Source organism: Euprymna scolopes, chromosome 46 (genome assembly GCF_053919585.1).
Source record: "Euprymna scolopes isolate OS-2025 chromosome 46, ASM5391958v1, whole genome shotgun sequence".
Classification (NCBI taxonomy): Eukaryota; Metazoa; Mollusca; class Cephalopoda; order Sepiida; family Sepiolidae; genus Euprymna; species Euprymna scolopes.
This window is the reverse complement of record NC_136527.1, coordinates 215198287-215217192: the sequence shown is the minus strand read 5'-3', so window position 1 is coordinate 215217192 and position 18906 is coordinate 215198287. Positions and strand designations below refer to the sequence as shown.

Genomic DNA, 18906 nt, shown 5'->3' with positions numbered 1-18906 from the left:
CTTGTGCCTAATTTGCTCGGTGGGGGAGCAAATAAATACCCTTTTCTTTTGGCCAAGATCAAAGTGTAGTATCTGTTCCGGCAGATACTGCAAGCAAAGACCAGATGTGTGGGCAACCCCACATATAAGACCTTGGTCAATGTAGGGGCAACCCTTCATACCAATTGTCACTATCCAACTCCCCTACTCCCCAGGGAGTTGGTCCCCATTTCCCCTTCACTCCTCACATTAAAAATCGGCCTTGTGCCTAATTTGCTCGGTGGGGGAGCAAATAAATACCATCTGTTCTTACTACATGTTGTACTTATGTTTGTAACTGTGATATAAAGTGGGGGATCACTATTCTGTATTAATTTAATGTAAAATGATCACCCACTTTACAACCAGTCAGTCTCAAAGCCATTCAAGTCATTCTTCAGATCATTCAAGTTGTTTTTGAAGGATTCCAGTTATTTTTTAAGCATTCAAGTCATTCTTAAGGTCATTCAATTCATTGTTAAGTTCATTAAAGTCATTCTAAGTCATTTACTTTTTATTTGTTTAAGTCATTTCAGCCCATTTTTCGGTCATTTTAGTTTATCTTTAAGAATTTCATGTCAATCCTACATTCACGCATTCATTACATGAGAGCACGCGACTAATGGTTATCGGCCTTGTTTTTAACGAAGGCTGTTTAAAAATATATCTGAAGAAATTAAAATGTTTATACCTCCAAGTATCAACATAAATTTGTTGCATATTTAAAATTACACACTAAAAAAAAAAAAAAAAAATCTTTATGATGTATATACTTGTCACAAAACGTCATATTCTAAAAATCATGTGAGTTTGGCTAGTAACTTTTCTATTTGGCTAGTAAACGAAAATATTTAGTTGTCAAAATTCAACTAAAGATATTGATTGATTGATTGAATGGTTTTATGGCAATCAACCTATGTGGTCATTTAATGCCGGAGTCCTTTTTTTTTAAAACTATTTTTTGTTTGGGGGGGGGGGGGGACTTTTTCAGCCTTTCCTCCCTTTTTTTTATAAAATAAAGAAATTAAATGTTGTATTTATACATGGATGTGTATATTTGGGTGACTTTAAATTTCCTTAAATTTTCTTATATAAATTTACTTTCCTTAGGTATGCTAGAATATTTGCGGAGTTGACTTTTTTTTTTTTTTTTTTTTTTTTTTATTACATTTTCACCCCAAACAAGGCAAATTGCCACTTTGGTGTAGGGGGCTACTATCAGGGGCAACAACTACTGGGGTACTATGTAGGGATTTGGGCAGCAAGGTGTCGGTTCACGTTACACTTGAACTTCTGCACGTCAGTACAGTTGGGGAAGCAGGGACCTGGAATGAAATTCCAGAGTCTAGCGGTTCTGGGGAAGAAACCATTGGAGTAAAAAGATCTTTTACATCTAGGGATCTCTACAGTGTGGGGGTGGGATTTAGCAGCCTGTCGGGTTTGTCGAGGGTGCTCACGTCGTGGGGGCACAAGTGATTGCAGTTCGTCAGAGCATTCACCACTAAAATACTTGTAGAAAAGGCAGAGGGATGCAACATTTCGTCGATGGGACAGAGGCTGAAGCTTAGATGCCAGTTCAGGGCCTATCAGGTTTGCGACTCTCTTTTGAACCTTGTCAAGGAGCGAGAGACTAGTAGCAGATGCACCAGCCCAGATGTGGCAGCAATACTCCATACATGGGCGAATGGTGGCCTTATAAAGGTCCTCCATATTGCTTTCTGTATAATATAGTTTTCTAGTTGGGGCGAGGTCATCACACCCAACTAGGATATGTTTTACTGTGAGTGTCTCCTGGTATGGGATGCACTCTGGCGCCGATTCTCCATTTAGTATATAAGAATGAGTAAAGTTGGTGTGTCCTATGCGCAGCCGAGTCAGTATCACATCTTCTCGGCGTGATCTCTTGATGTCCGGACATCGTTCCTTAAGTTCAGGTTTGATTGAGTATAATTTGTTGCCCTCTTGCTGACTCCACCGCAGTTGCCATTTTTCCTGTATGTATGCTTTTATCTGGGGTCTAAGATCAGTATGTGGAATCTTAAGATTGTCAGTTGGAAGTATTTACTTCAAAAATGCTCAATACGTAGGTAGAGCTAGTTAGTAATTTATAAAATATATATGGCTTATTAAGTCTGAAGAGTCCTAGAGTGGATGAAACGCGGAATATTCAGTGTAGCTTAATCGCCATATACATTTTATAACTTTATATATATATATATATATATATATACATACTTACACACACATATATACCATTATAAAGTTCATTCGCCACTTAATAATTGGTGAAAATTTCGTATTGATTGGATACTTGATTTTTTGTAGATTTTTAAAGATAGACACCCTAATAAAAATACTTCATCCCTCCTTCCGTTTTGGCCATAGCTATAATTCAGTACTTTTTTTTTTACACAGTGATCACCACTTATCAAGGCCCGGAAGCCACTCAGGGATAAGGGTTATTGCAAGTACATTACGTTAGTGTGGAGATTTGATGAAGTGTTGTAGTGCGGAGGGAAGCAGGCAGACGGAACAGAGTTCCACAGTTCAACTAATTATCTTCGAATTTATTCTAGGTACGCCACTTCTCATACCATGGAAAGGACAAATTTCACGCACCTACGGGTAATTTTACCAGTGTCCAGGAAAATATTTTTAAGAAAAAATTTTTTTTATTAATTTATCTTCTATCCTGAAATTATAGTATTATTATAATCTTTTGTTTTTTACCAACTATTTTAATATAGAGGTTGAGGGTGGGTATTGTTAGAAAAACGTTTCTCTAATAAACTCCTTTTTTTTTTATTCGAAAAAGCATTAAGGGTACAAATTCCCAAAGTCCCAATGGCGTCCTAGTTCCCAAGACTAACACATCGCATGCATGATATTTTGTTCTTTGTTTACACAGTGATCACCACTTATCAAGGCCCGGAAGCCACTCAAGGATAAGGGCTATTGCAAGTACAGTATGTTAGTGTGGAAATTTAATGAAGTGTTTACTTAAGAGGGCGGTTCATTAGGAATTTGTTAACGTTGGACTTGAGGACATCCAGGTTGTAGTCAGGTGGAAGGTGAGAAGATTTTTTTGCAGCTGTATCTGCCTTGTCATTGCCTTTGATCCCCTCAACTAAAGATAGAGCTGTGTGGTCGAAGAAACGTTTGTGAGGATGACAATGAACTATAGTCGGATCAAAAAAGCTGAAAACAAAAATATTTTTTAAAAAAAATTTAAAAAAACAAAATCAAATATCAAAACTTTAATTTTATAGAAATGTTCAAATTTTTTTTTCATTTTTTTTATTTTTATTTCTCTATTTTTCTACAGAGTATTTTTTTTTTAACATCAAGTTGAAGTGGATCCAATTTTGAAGATAACCTTGTTGAGAGGAGAGTAAGAGGAAGAAAAAGCAGAGAGGGGGGAGGAAATGGATCAGAGATTACTTTTATTTTAAACGACCTCTTCCTCGGTGTGGAAGGATGGGTTGGGAGAAAAAAAGATAAAGAGATATGTTCAGATGAAAAAGAAAAGTGTGTGGGGAGGGAGTTCTTCACCACAACCCCCCCAACCCTGCTCTCTCACTCTCTCTCCCTGGCCTACGTAAGAATCCTACTCCCCCTCTTCCCCAAGACAACCCCCTTCAACCTGGTCACATGACTAGTAATTAATAATCATAACAAGTCGTAACAAACATTTATTTTCCGGTTTAAAAATACAAAAAAAAATAAAATAAAATAAAGGATGCTTGTCCAGAAAACTCCCCGTCCATCAAAAAAAAAAAAAAAAAAAATTTTTTTTAAATCTCTGATGACAGAAAGGAATTATCGTATTCCAAAATTCATATAAATTGATCAAGGAGTTTTATTTTTAAAACAAGAATTTGAATTTTTTCCCCCAATACAATAAAAAAAAAAAAAAAAAATTTAATAGCTTTGAAAAATTTTTTTAATGGGTTCCAAGAAATTTTTTTTAATAACTTCCAAGAAAAGTTTTTAATGGCTTCCAAGAAAAGTTTTTAATGGCTTCCAAGAAAATTTTTTAATGGCTTCCAAGAAAATTTTTTAATGGCTTCCAAGAAAATTTTTTTTTAATAGCTTTCAAGAAAATTTAGGAAAAAAATCTGAATTATTTGGAGTTATCTCCTTTGTTTCTGCTTAAAAGTTGATAATTTTTTTTTTATAATAAAACTGGTCAACTGACATGATTTTTGGAATATATTTTTTTCCGTTACAGGTAAGTACAAAGATTTTTTTCTTTATTTTTAGTTTTTATGGGAACAGGTGAATATGGACTTGCACACACAAAAAAACAACTCTCTCTCTCAATGATAGTATTTTTTAAAATTTTTTTTACTTATAAATGTTGTGAACGATTTTGGGGAGTGATTTCTTTATTTCAAAAGAATATATATTCATATATATATATATATATATATATATATATATATATATATATATATATATATACACACACACACACACACGTGTGTATATGTATATATACTTATTCTTTGTTTCAAAGGAACGCAGCAGAAGTATGTTCTTTTTTTTTGTAGATTTAATAGTGTGCTTGTGTTTAAGTGTGAGTGTATCTGTTGAAGTCTGTGTGGGGAGGCACATGTAAAAAGAATATATATATATGTATAGAAAAATTATTCATTTTAAAGAAACGCAGCAGATGTTTTTTTTTTAAATCTTGATAGATTTGATTGTGCAGGTTTAAATGCGTGTGTTTAAATCTGTGTACGTATGTGTGTTTAAATGTGTGTGCGTGTGTTGTTTACGTGTGTGCGTATTTTGATGTGTGTGCTTGTGTGTGTGAGTTTACATGTGCAGGCATGTATGTGTGCGTTTAAGTGTGTGTATGTGTGTGCATGCATATTGAGATGTGTTTGTTGAAATGTGTGTATGTGTATGTGTTCAACTGTGTGTGTGTGTGAGAGAGAGAGAGAGAGAGAGAGAGAGAGAGAAGGGGAGCAATACACAAAAAGGAATTTCTAACAACCAACAAAACCGGCCAAAAACAACCAAACTCCCCTACCACCCACATACGTCCGCCATCGGACGTCTGCATGGTCCCATAATTGTTCGTTGGAAAGAAAAAAAAAAAAAAGAAAAAAAAAAGTGACCCCCCCCCACACACACACCCCCAGGGCAGAGAGAGTGCCCTCTTCTTCTCACCCACCCAACTATTTCGAACTGTGCGCGTCGACCCCTGCACCATTTTACAATTGGGTCGACGGCTGACCTGGTTGCTGCTTGCCCCCTTCCCTCGGGTAGTACTTCGCCTGCATCGCCGCAGGGATTCTCTTGAGCATCTCTTTCGGGAAGATACGTAGAAGCTGCCAGCCGATATCCAAAGATTCAAAGATGGTACGGTTCTCGTAATGGCCTGAAAAATAAAAAAACACATAGAAATAAACGCGTACGAAAAGACATCCTCGATATGCAATTTTTTAATATACTAGCAAGACAGGTGTTCCAGCACTGCCCGGGTGTAATAATAAAAACAAAAAATTATATAAATTTAATGATTAAGGGACCCAACGTTGGCCGGGATTAAATGATGATCAAATATTTCACAGTCCAATATTTTTATTGTCATCGAAATCAGTAAAATCGCCCATTTTTCAATCAAATCGATTGATTGCCTGCTCTATTAAGGACCCATCGCGGTGCACCGGGAGGGAGCTTCATATACCCCTCCGCGGTGACTTAATCCGCAATACAGTGTAGTCTATATTGCACTGTAGAGAAACTACTGTTGATTTTATAAATTTATCTCTATATATAGTTAGCAGGAGTACATAGCGGTGTGGAGAGGTTTTATGGTAAGGGTAATCAGCAACTCCCCTCAAATGTTAAAAAAAAAAAAAAAAAAAAAAAAAGAATCACCAACAACAGAGCCCCCCCCCCCCAATGTTAAAAGAAGAAGAAAAAAAATTACCAACAACAGAGCCCCCCCCCCCCAAGTTAAATAAAAAAAAAAAATAAAAAAAAATAAAAAAATTTACCAACAACGGATGGATCAAATGCTATGGAGCAAAAAGTGTCATTTTTTACCTCTTTTGAGCCCCTGGGGACGCAACAGGAATTTTTGCAAAAAAATTTTTAATGTGCAAAAAAAAAAAAAAAAAAAAAAAAAAAACCACCAACATCAGAGCCCCCCCCCCCCAAATGTTACAAAAAAAAAAAAAAAAAAAAAAATTACCAACAACAGAGCCCCCCCAATGTTAAAAAAAAAAAAAAAAAAATTACTAACAACAAAGCCCCCCCCACCCAACGTTAAAAAAAAATAAATAAATAAAAAATTACCAACAACCGAAAAAACAAAAAGTTTACCAACAACGGATGGATCAAATGCTATGGAGCAAAAAGTGTCATTTTTTTTTTTACCTCTTTTGAGCCCCTGGGGACGCAACAGGAATTTAGAATAAAATTAAGGAAAAACTAATGAATCATTATCTGGCAATCGTCCATACAAATAGACGCACGGGCACCACTGAAAACATAGGTTCCTCTCCAATCAGGAGACCAAAATTTTACCTTGTGAAATGAAGTTCTTTTCAAACTTCGTCAAAAACTCGAGGTAGAGCAAATCTTCGGGCGTTAGAGCTTCCTCGCCCACCACGGCCTTCATAGCTTGGACATCTTTGCCGATGGCATAGCAAGCGTACTGGAAAAAAGAAAAACCATTAAAGAATCATTGAATAAAAGATGAAATTCCACAGATATATATATATATTTTATTTCCATGCGGGGCTGATATATATATATATATATACATACATATATATATATATATATATATATATACCTTCTTTCTCTCTTCTAGGTATTGTGCTTAATGGACACTCTGCTCTCATTATATATATATATATATATATATATATATATATATATATATATATATATATATAGTAATTTATAAAATATATATGGCGATTAAGCAACACTGAATATTCAGTGTAGCTCAATCGCCATATATATTTTATAAATTACTAACTAGCTCTACCTACGTATTGAGCACTTTTGAAGTAAATACTTAAAGTTTACGCATAAATCTATACTTTCGTATATTAAATTTATGTGAGTAAATGAAGTAGTTATATATATATATATATATATATATATAGATTTTGTTATTGTTGTTATTTTTCAAGCGATACATACTGTTAATATTGGCTCCACCTCGGAGCTCATTTTTTTAATTTTTTTTTTTATTATCTACTTTAGAAAGTCGCCCTTTTTAATTTGGACGTATATAACATTTTTATTTATTTATTATTTTTTAAAACAGTAATCTACGTACACACGTGTTTCAAGGTCATTACCTCTCATCAGCGTAGTTTAACTGTTTCTAGGGATTGAACCTCAGACCATATTTACCACAGTCCGGTGCCTTAACCGTTAGGCCATAATCCCTAGATTAATTATACTGTTTATTTTTATCGCTTATAAATTTAGATTTTGTTATTGTTGTTATTTTTCAAGCGATACATACGGTTAATATTGGCTCCGCCTCGGAGCTCATTTTTTTTTTTTTATCTACTTTAGAAAGTCGCCCTTTTTAATTTGGACGTATATAACATTTTTATTTATTTATTATTTTTTAAAACAGTAATCTACACACGCAAATAAAAAAAACCTCCAAATCATCTGAAAATCTCCGAAATTGTCCAAAAATATCAAAATATGAAAATTATCAAAATTGTCAAAAAAAAAGAAATTATAAAAAATATCAAAATTAAAATTATAAAAAATATCAAAATTATAAAAAATATCCAAAAATATGCAAATTTTTCCGATTCAAAAAGTTCAGATATTTTTTTTTTTTGAGCAGAAATTTTGCAACGTTACTCACCAATTGATTGGAGACGTCGGCATGATCTTCTCGGGTCATGCCCTCTCCGATAGCAGACTTCATTAGACGAGACAGAGAGGGAAGCACATTGATTGGTGGGTAGATCTGCAAGAGAAAAAAATTTAAATAAATAGATGAGGTAATTTGCATCCAACGGTTTTCATCGTGAAGAAGCCTCCAATACACTATAAGGTGAAATATAGATTCTACAATAATATTCATCATGGTTGGGTTGAGCCGTCTGATTTCTTGGCTTGCACGGCAGTCTTGAGCAAGGTTGAACAAAATGGGGTGAAGTCACTAATTAATGTACGAGTTGAATGCTTTTTTTTTTTTTTACAAGGCCCAGCAGCCAGTCGAGGATAACGGTTAATGAGTGTACAGTAGTCAATGGGACAATATCGTAGTAATCGTTAGTAGCGGAAATTTTGTAAATTGGATTTATTAAGGGGAACGGCTCATCAAGAACTTGTTTACGTTGAACTTGAAGACCGTCAAAAGAAAAGTAAGGCACTTCCTTCCCTCCGCTAGTCTGTAGGAGGCCCTTGGACATGGTCGAGAACACCCTGATCAGTGTCATGTGAAATCATCGAAAGCAGGTGACTGATCCAATCTATGGTCCCCACCCCTTGCCTTAAAAAAAAAAAGTTGTGAACTTTGGAAGAAAGAACTACAATCGCCAAAAGATAAACGTTTCATTATTTCTAGTCGCCACTTTGAAAAATCACTCGCTAATGCGACTGTCTCACACGCAATGTAGAGCTAGCTGCAATGATGAGCTGTGATACAGCGAAACAGTACTGTATGTGGATGAATATAATGCTCTTCATCTTGAGTTGAGCATATTGAGAAGTGATACACGAATTACCATTAGCGTATAAGCAATGCTCTTTGTGTAAACAAATCGAGTGGAGGTATTTCGGACGATGTCAAAACATCGTTAAACTCATGACTCACGCAGCAGCCACCAATAGAGTAGTGGTTAGGAGCCTTGACTGTCAGGTTTCAATCCTGGCTTCAGGTAGTTGCCTGTCTAGCCGCACTGATGAGCTTTGAAACGGCGAAACAGTACTGTATGTGGATGACTATATATATATGAATAAATGCGAAAAGTATAAAAGTTTATAACTTTTCTTTATTCGTTTTTAATTGGTGACGTGCAGGAATACAAAATGATATTATGAAAAAAAATTAAAAAACTTTTTTTTATAAGTACATAATTTTCGACCGATCCTTCAGTCTTCATCGGTGTAGTGAAAGTATGAGGATGCACGGGGAAAAGGGGAATGGAAAAGGAAGGAAGGTAGAGGAGGAGGAGAAGAAGGAGAAGGAGGTATAGCCAATGAGAAGGTGCTATATATATATATATATGGTGGCCACAAAGTGTGGCTACATAATCTATCTCTATATATATTGTGGCCACCATATATATATACATATATATATATACACATATATATATATATATATATATATATATATATATATATATATATATATATATATATATATATATATACACACACACATACATACACCTGAATGGGGTTAGGGCTAGGGTTAGGTTTCATCCCATAGAACTAAAGATATGAGCATTTCAACATTCAATTTAGCTACCAGAAGTCTGACAAAGTTACTGGATCGTTAATACGATTCAGTAGCGGAAACATGCGGTGATGGGACAGAGGTTAGAGTTTGGTTGATAGTGTGGGACAGGTTAGATTGTTGTACTGGCCCATCTACTCACCTGTCTGTTATGAAGTTGTCGGGTTAGGGTTACCTGAATGGGGTTAGGGTTACCTGAATGGGGTTAGGGTTACCTGAATGGGGTTGGGCTAGGGTTACCTGAATGGGGTTGGGCTGGGGTTAGGTTTCATCCCATAGAACCAAAGATATGAGCATTTCAACATTCAATTTAGCTACCAGAAGTCTGACAAAGTTACTGGATCGTTAATACGATTCAGTAGCGGAAACATGCGGTGATGGGACAGAGGTTAGAGTTTGGTTGATAGTGTGGGACATATTAGATTGTTGTACTGGCCCGCCTACTCACCTGTCTGTTGTGAAGTTGTCGGTCTACATAGATTTGTCCTTCGGTAATATAACCGGTTAAGTCAGGAATTGGATGAGTAATATCTGGAGGAAAGAAAGAAAAATTATTATAAACTACAAAACAAAACCTCACAAAGTTGGAAGATTCTTCAACTACTCATTCAATACAGTGAACACCTTTCATTCCCCTCCCCTTCATTATATAAATGACAGTTGTGTTTTTTTTTTATTTGTGTTTTTTATTTTAATTTGTGTTTTTATTTTAATTTGTGTTTTTTTTAATTTGTGTTTTTTATTTTTTTATTTTAATTTGTGTTTTTTTTAATTTGTGTTTTTTATTTTTTTATTTTAATTTGTGTTTTTTTTAATTTGTGTTTTTTTTTATTTTAATTTGTGTTTTTTTTTAATTTGTTTTTTTTTATTTTAATTTGTGTTTTTTTTTTAATTTGTGTTTTTTATTTTTTTATTTTAATTTGTGTTTTTTTTTAATTTGTGTTTTTTTTAATTTGTGTTTTTTTTTTAATTTGTGTTTTTTATTTTTTATTTTAATTTGTGTTTTTTTTAATTTGTGTTTTTTTTTACTTTGTGTTTTTTATTTTTTTATTTTAATTTGTGTTTTTTTTTTTAATTTGTGTTTTTTATTTTTTATTTTAATTTGTGTTTTTTTTTTTAATTTGTGTTTTTTTTCTCATCAGTTTGTTCAAGTTGGGGATGGGTAATCCTAACGGATGCCAGACTTTTACGAGAGTTCTTTTTAAGATTCATGACTGTCCCGTTAAGTGCAATTGTTTATATCTCTCTTGCACTTGGTTCACTGGGTATATTTGCCAGGTAGTTTTTTTTTTTTTTAATTCTTTTACACGAGTCTGGGATGATAGAGATCTTCCCAAGATTCCAATTTCTTTTTCATGTCATACATAAGACTTTGGTATTTCATTATCTTTCCCCTCTCAGTTCTGTTTAATCGAGTATCAGTGGTACGAAGATTGCTCCTTTCTCCTCGTCACTATGTCAGGTTTTATGGCTCCGTTTTCTAGGTATGTACGTATGTCTGTTTGTACAACGGCGGCTAGTCTCCCTGAAGGATTAAAAACAAGACCTTCCAAAGGGCGAATGAGCTCTTTTTCTGGGTCAACGGCCAACTAGCACCGTGTATATTTGTGTGTGTGTATATGTGTATTGGGGTGGAGAGGGCTCCCGTAAGCCGTGGTGAAGGCAACCTTTCTAGGAGAAGCAAATCTCTGATTTAAAAAACCATAAAGCGGGAGACCATCACCCGCATTAAGCTGGTCTGCAGTTTAATTTGTTGCTGGCTATCTTGCTCTTGCTTGTTGCTGGATCTCAACATTTTGAACCGAGAGAGAGACTTAGCTGTTGTACAAAGCTAAGACCCTGTAACGTCATCATTTGGGCATTTGGGCTCATGGATTTTAAATGTCTGAGGGAGTGGCACTCGTCTGACAAGACGTTGCAATCATCATGTCCAGCTGAAAGTTAAAAAAAAAAAAAAAAAAAAAAAAAAAAAATCACTTGTTACTCGGTTCATTTTCAGGTGAAACGATAAAATTGTTGCCATAGAAAAGATGACATGATTCCATTTCCGTTTGATGAAAACTGGTTTCCTTTTTTTTTTTTTGTTGTTGCAGACCATCTACTAGTTGACCAGTTGCGTACAAAAGCGATAGGAGTCTTCTATCATGTCCGAAAGTGACAAAATGTTAAATGAACGATATCATACCACACACACACACACATATATATATATATATATATATATATATATATATATATAAGAATAAAAATAAGTTTACCAAGGTAATCAAAATGGTAAACTTAAAATATATTATAAATATTAAAGAGTTAATATTTACAAGTAAAGTAATCTCAGCCAGATGTAAAAGCTCAATAAAACCGAAAAGGAAATAGAGCTTATAATATAAACAAATGATTAATAAAATATGTTAAAAGACATCTTGAAAAAGAGTTAAAAACATATTTAAATATAAAAAAGGAAGCACAAGATAAGTGGATAGTCCTTAATGCTTCCTTTTTTATAATTAAATATGTTTTTAACCCTTTTTCATATTTTATTAATCATTTGTTCATATATATATATATATATATATATATACTCGAGTCTATGTAAATACAAATTTGCCCAAATATATATATATATGTATATAAGGTCATCTATAAATCTCCTACACCCATGGAAGTTATGTTTTAGATATATCTGTTTTTAATAGTGATGACATATATATATATATATATATATAATAAAAAAATAAAAAGTAATCTCAACCAGATGTAAAAGCTCAATAAAACCGAAAAGGAAATAGAGCTTATAATATGAACAAATGTACACCTCATGCTCTCTATCGCTCCAAGTTATGCCCACAGGACCATTGCCAGCACCCTCAAAATGTATCGCTACGAATTACAGGGATGTTTTTGACTAGTTATGGTTTTTAGTATGGTTTTAACTTAGGGCCACATCATGCATCCTCACATCTTCGAAGTTGGCTTAAAAATCCACATTTTTTTTTTTTTTTTTTACACAGTGGTCACCACTTATCAAGAAGCCACTCAGGGATAAGGGTTATTGTAAGTACAGTATGTTAGTGTGGAGATTTGATGAAGTGTTTACTTAAGGGGGCGGTTCATTAGGAATTTGTTAACGTTGGACTTGAAGACATCCAGGTATTAGTCAGGTGGGAAGCAGGCAGACGGAACAGAGTTCCACAGGCGTGCAGTTCTAAGAAAGAAGCTTTGTTCATGTTGTTGTTCGCTATGCATTTCAGCCATTTTAGGTGGTAAGCCGCTCTGCAGAAGTGTGTTTCTATGTTGAACAAGTTGTTGTTGTTGTTTACTGTTTGAGTAATGATGAATTTGGGTCCAAGGCTAAGAAGGTCTTTTTCCTCATGCGTGAGGGAATTCTGTGAGGTCTGTGACTTGGGTGTCCGTTGCTTGTGGTGTCTGGGAGTGTGTGCGGGTTTGTATTTGTGTAGTGTTACATTTTTTAGTAAAAAAATGTAATCAATTATTTTTTTATATGTTGTTCGAAATCGAGAGAGAATAGCAGTTTTTTTATTTTTTTTTTTATTTTCATCAATTTTGTTGTCGTCTGCGCTCACTCAAATATAATCACAACGAGAGAGGATGTGAAGAGATAGAGAGAGAGTGGACAAAAGAAGGAAAGAAAGAGAATAGCTAACGAGCGCTGACAGTAGAAGAGAAAGAAAGAAAAAAAGAAACCATAGTTGGGACCCTAACAGGTACTACCAGTCCGGGTCAGAGTGGACCTGGGAGCAATGGTACTTAAAGGGTGGCTCCATGTTCCCCACAGCCCGCAAACTAGGACCTCACCATCAGATATAGTTTGTCATATCCAGGACCGGGAAGTAGGGAAGGAAAAAGAAAGGAGGGGGGAAGGGGCTGTTGATTTTGTTTTGTTTTTGTAGAACATTATTAAGTTTTACAAAATAGAATAGAAAACAAAAACAGAAATCGATGTAGGTGCATTTCGTCTCAGAAAGCCAATAGGCAGCCTGATCTGGTAGCACCAGCGGATAAGAAGAAAGTAAAGACGCTAAGACAGTGAGTAAAACAAAATCTCTCTCTCTCTCCCTTACTCTCTTTTTGTTTTGAACTGAGCAGACGACAATGACCAGTACGAAAATGTCATATTTATGTCTGGCATATATTTAACTTGAACACAATTGAAGACAATTTATTTTCTTTCATGCATTACATTTTAAACTATCAAAACAATTGCATTTTTTTTTTACATTTTTTTTGTGTGTTGTTATGAATAAACTTTAATTCATAATTCCCTTTTGTTTGTAATTTTGTTGTCGTCTGCGCTCACTCAAAAAAGAAACTAGCTAGCGAACACTGGCAGGCTGTATAGAGAGGGGGGTGGTGAAAAATATATATGGAGAGAGGGGGCGTTTTAACCTGTGCGCTTACGAAAGAAAAAAACATAGAGTCTGACCCTCGCTACCAAGCGAAGCAGTCAACGGCGACATTGCGAACAGTTGTAAATAATATAGCATGCAGTTGATAAAGTCGAGGACGGCGCGCTTAATAAACATTGGAAAGGAGTCCACCTGATATATTAGGAATAAGTTTTTGCAAAAGGAAGCCGGATGAGACGGAAAAGAATTCGATGAATATTGAAAAGGCGTCTACTCAAGATATTTCGGAGCCAGTTTTTTGGAAGGAAATCGGATAAGAAGAAAGAAGTAAAGACGCTAAGACAGTGAGTGAAACAAAATAGTTCTCTCTCTTTTTTTATTCGGAACTGAGCAGACGACAATGACCAGTACGAAAATGTCATATTTATGTCTGGCATATATTTAACTTGAACACAATTGAAGACAATTTATTTTCTTTCACGCATTACATTTTAAACTATCCAAACAATTGCATTTTTTTTTTACATTTTTTTTGTGTGTTGTTATGAATAAACTTTTTTTTTTTTTAATTCAATTTCACCCCAAACAAGGCACAGTGCCACTTTGAAGCAGGGGGCTACTATTAGGGACCCTAACAGGTACCACCATTCCTGAAATTTAAGGTGGTTATTTGACTGGAAATTGACTTCAAATTCAAATCAATTGCATTCCACCCTGAATAGAATCATTTAAAAAAAAAGAAAACGTACCATCGTTTGGCATAGTAAGGATAGGAATCTGCGTGATGGAACCATTTCGTCCCTCTACTCGCCCGGCTCTCTCGTAAATTGTGGCCAAATCCGTGTACATGTAACCTGGGAAACCACGACGACCAGGCACCTCCTCACGAGCAGCCGATACCTGGAAGCAAAGCACAATTTTTTTACAATCAAATAATAAAAATGAAATTATTAAAAGATAAACTAAGATGGTGGCAAAAACTGGAAAAACTAATAGAAATTAGTTTTTATTTATTTATTTTTTTTTTTACAAAGGGTCACCACTTATCAAGGCCCGGTAGCCACTTGAGGATAATGGCTATTGAGTGTACCATAGTCAAGACTTGTGTTTTTATGTTCAACTTAAAAAAGGCAAGTCCTATAAGCTCGAACGTTTCAAAATGGTTCTTATTCTCATTAGAGGGTTAGTTAGCCTTTGAATTAATAAATGGTTGCTCCAAATATTTTCTTCAAAATATGAAACTTTGTCAAACAGAAAGGCTGAAAATATTATTGGAGGATGTAAGAAGAAGAATTTTTATATTGAAAAGAAAAAGCTGTTCATAATTTTTTTTAAAAAAAAGGTCACGACTAGTCAAGGCCCGTAGGCCACTCGAGGATAAGGGTTATTAAATGTACAGTAGTCAATGGGATAATTTCGTAGTAATCGTTAGTAGTAGAAATTTGGTAAATTTAATTATTTATTGGGACGGTTCATCAAGAATTTGTTTATGTTGGACTTGAAGACAACAAAATTGTAGACGAACGGAAGAGAGTTCCACAGGTGTTCAGTTCTAAGAAAGATGCTTTGTTAGGGAATCTATGGTTCGGTTTAGGCACAGATAAAGAGTTGGTAAAATTATTGACAAAATATGAAACTTTCTCAAACAGAAAGGTTGAAAATATCATTGAAGGATGTAAGTAGAATAATTTTTATATTCATAAGAAAAAGCTGTTCATAATTTTGTTTGTTTTTTTTTTTTTTAACAAAAGTTTACGACTTCCCAAGGCCCGGAGGCCACTCGAGGATAAGGGTTATTGAATGTACAGTAGTCAATGGGATAATTTCTTAGTAATTGTTGGTAGTAGAAATTTGATAAATTGAATTATTTAATGGGAATTTGTTTATGTTAGACTTGAAGACAACCAAATTGTAGTCAGCCGGAAAACAGACTAATGGAAGAGAGTTCCACAGGGGTGCAGTTCTGAGAAAGAAACTTTGTTCATGGAATCTATGTTTAGTGTTTTTGGCACAGATAAAGAGTGGAGAAAATTACTGACCGTGGTTTCATAGATGGGTATTTTTCGTGAAAGATTGGCGAGAGGGGAGCATAGATTGGAGCTCAGACGAGAACTAGCCATGGATATAACAATAAAGCAGAGACAGGCTCAGGGAAGAGAAAAGGGCATCCCCCACTAAGTCACAAAGTCTATTTTGTACTCTGTCAAGGCAGGATAGGCTGTTTCTAGCAGCTCCTGCCCAGATGTGGCAGCAGTACTCCATCATTGAATGTACTTGGCTCTTATATAGATAGAGAATTGCATCAGCAGTGAGATATCTACTGGATCGATAGAAGGATCCCATCATTTTTCCAGCGACCTTGGCAACAGGAGTAAAGGTCAAGCCCAGAAGCTTGTTAAAACATGGAGCCTCCCCAAGACGAGAGCCATTCATTTCAATTGACGCCAGATGGGGATCAGATCGTCGATGATGTAAAGATAGAAGCTTGGTTTTAGATTAGAGGAGAGAGAATCAGAGAGAACTTGGTCATTTATGGTCTTAGATGTGTTACCAGTGTCATCCGAATAAATGTCTAAGAATGCTGTATCAAGACAGGACAAGTCCTTTCTGGCAGCTCCTGCCCAGATGTAGCTATATATATATATAATATAAAGCTGAATGTCTGTGTGTGTGTGTCTGATGTATCAAGACACAGGAACGGGTTCTTTGATCTAGCTTAATGATTCATAAAAATTGTGGGATCTGCTTACTATATATATATATCTTCCTCTCTCTCTCTCTCTATAATATATATATATATATATATATATATATATATATATATATATATATATATATAGCCAGTAGAGTTTAGTTTCCTAGAAGTACATCCAATGAAACAACATGTGTCTACCAAAAAGTGCTCAATGAGTAAACAAGCAGGTATATGAAATTTATTTATACAAACATTGATGGCTACATATGTGCACACATGTTTCAGTAATCACCCGCGTTGGGGGATTACGTCTTCAGGCCAAGAATCATCGTCTAGAACTGATATTTCAAACAAAAACATTTTCTTATTTCGTTTAAAATATAACATGGGTGGGGGTTATGAGCGGGGAGAGGACAAGTGAGGTCTTTGAAGATAATAAACATCTTTTTATTTCCCCCCCCCCTTTTTTTTTATATTCCTTCTTTTTTTTTTTTTAAGTTCATCTGTCCCATCTTTTGGTTGTTATGGCACAAGGTACTTGAGAATGTAGTATTTTTGTCTTGCGGTCTGTAAATTAAAAACATTCTCATGGCCATTCATATACCTGCTCTGTTCACTCATTGAGCACTCTTTGGTAGACACATGTCGTTTCATTGGATGTACGTCTAGGAAACTAAACTCTACTGGCAATATATATATACAGTTGTGCGCAAAAATATTCGACCCCTGTCTAAATTTTATTGTTTCGTTGAATCTATACTTAAAAAATCTTCATAACGCCTTTTAACGGCTAATTATGAATAAATTGTATATTTTTCAACAATAAATGAGGAAAAGTAATTCGAGATTAATAATATATATCAATTTATTTACAAAAAGTATAAATATGGATGTTGCAAAAATATTCGACCCCTTTAATTTAAAGTTTAAAATAAAAGCGCCATTAAGTTTATTATTTTAGTCTGACCTTGTATTTATTTCCTATAAATAATATTTATGACTCTACTGAATCTAAAATCAGTTCAAATTGAACTTCAATGCCATATTTAATGATTGAATAATTGTTTCAAGTAAAAAAAAAAAAATCTTTTTCAACGTCAACAAATCTGCAACTATGACAAAGAACAAAGAGTACTCTGAAGACATTAAAAAGAAAGTAATCGATGCCTACCAGTCTGGAGAAGGTTATAAAAAAATTTCCAAACGTTTTTCTATACCACGGTCGACTATTATGTCCATTATCAAAAAATGGAAAGTAAAAGGGATTGTATCAAGTCTTCCAAGATCAGGTCATCCAAGAAAAATTACGACACGTGGGGCTAGGAAAATTGTTAGACAAGTTTCAATAGACTCTAAATCTAACCTAAAGGACGTGCAGAACGATTTGAAGAATGCTGGGTCAGATGTACACTTGTCAACTATTCGTAGGGCATTAAATCGTGCCGGATTGCATGGACGTATTGCCAGAAGGAAGCCCTTACTTTCCAAAGCTCATCAAAAGGCTCGATTAAATTTTGCAAAAAAGTTCCTAGAAATGCCTATTGATTACTGGAATAATATAATTTGGTCAGACGAAACGAAAGTGGAACTATTTGGACGCAACCAGCAACGCTATGTTTGGCGAAAAGAAAATACTGCTTATAATGTGAAGAATACCGTTCCAACCGTTAAGCATGGAGGTGGATCAATCATGGTGTGGGGCTGTTTCAGTATAAATGGAACTGGAAGATTAACCATAATCGATGGAAGAATGGATTCAGTAAAATATCAGTCCATACTGAAAGAAAATCTTGTTCCGTCTGCGAACCAGTTGGGGCATGGAAGGAGGTATACCTTTCAACAGGACAACGATCCTAAACACACTTCAAAGAGCACTAAGGCATGGTTATAGAATAATAAGGTGATAGTTCTAGAATGGCCTTCCCAGTCTCCAGATTGAGCACTTATGGCATGATTTAAAAATTGCGGTACATAAAAGAAAACCATCTAATTTGATTGAATTAAAACAGTACTGTCAAGAAGAGTTGCTTAAAATTCCAGTGGGCAGATGTAGAAGTCTCATTAGATGTTATAGGAAACGTTTACTTTCAGTAATCAAGGTCAACGAAGTATTAATGAAAAGGGGTCGAATACTTTTGCAACATCCATATTTTTATTTTTGTAAATAAATTTATATATATTTTCAAGCACTAATTACTTTTTATTATTTTTTGTTGAAAACTATACAGTTTATTCGAACTTAGTCGTTAAAGAAGGTTTTAAAGATTATTGAAGTATCCATTCAAAGAAATAAGACAATTTTGGTAGGGGTTGAATACTTTTGCGCACAACTGTATATATATATATACATAACGTGTCAGGAG

The 18906-nt window shown here is 34.7% G+C and overlaps 1 protein-coding gene across 1 annotated transcript in view; it reads right to left on the bottom strand.

The window, feature by feature from the left end:
- Positions 1 to 4181: 4181 nt before the first annotated feature.
- Positions 4182 to 18906, bottom strand: part of LOC145271045 (V-type proton ATPase subunit B) — a 116659-nt gene continuing 101934 nt past the window's right edge. The window contains exons 10-14 of the mRNA XM_080126592.1: positions 14598 to 14748; positions 9933 to 10015; positions 7880 to 7984; positions 6562 to 6691; positions 4182 to 5407 (exon numbers count right to left, since the gene is read on the bottom strand). Of these exons, the coding sequence (XP_079982718.1) occupies positions 5241 to 5407; positions 6562 to 6691; positions 7880 to 7984; positions 9933 to 10015; positions 14598 to 14748 (636 nt within the window). The 3' untranslated portion in view covers positions 4182 to 5240. The remainder of the gene's footprint in view (positions 5408 to 6561; positions 6692 to 7879; positions 7985 to 9932; positions 10016 to 14597; positions 14749 to 18906) is intronic.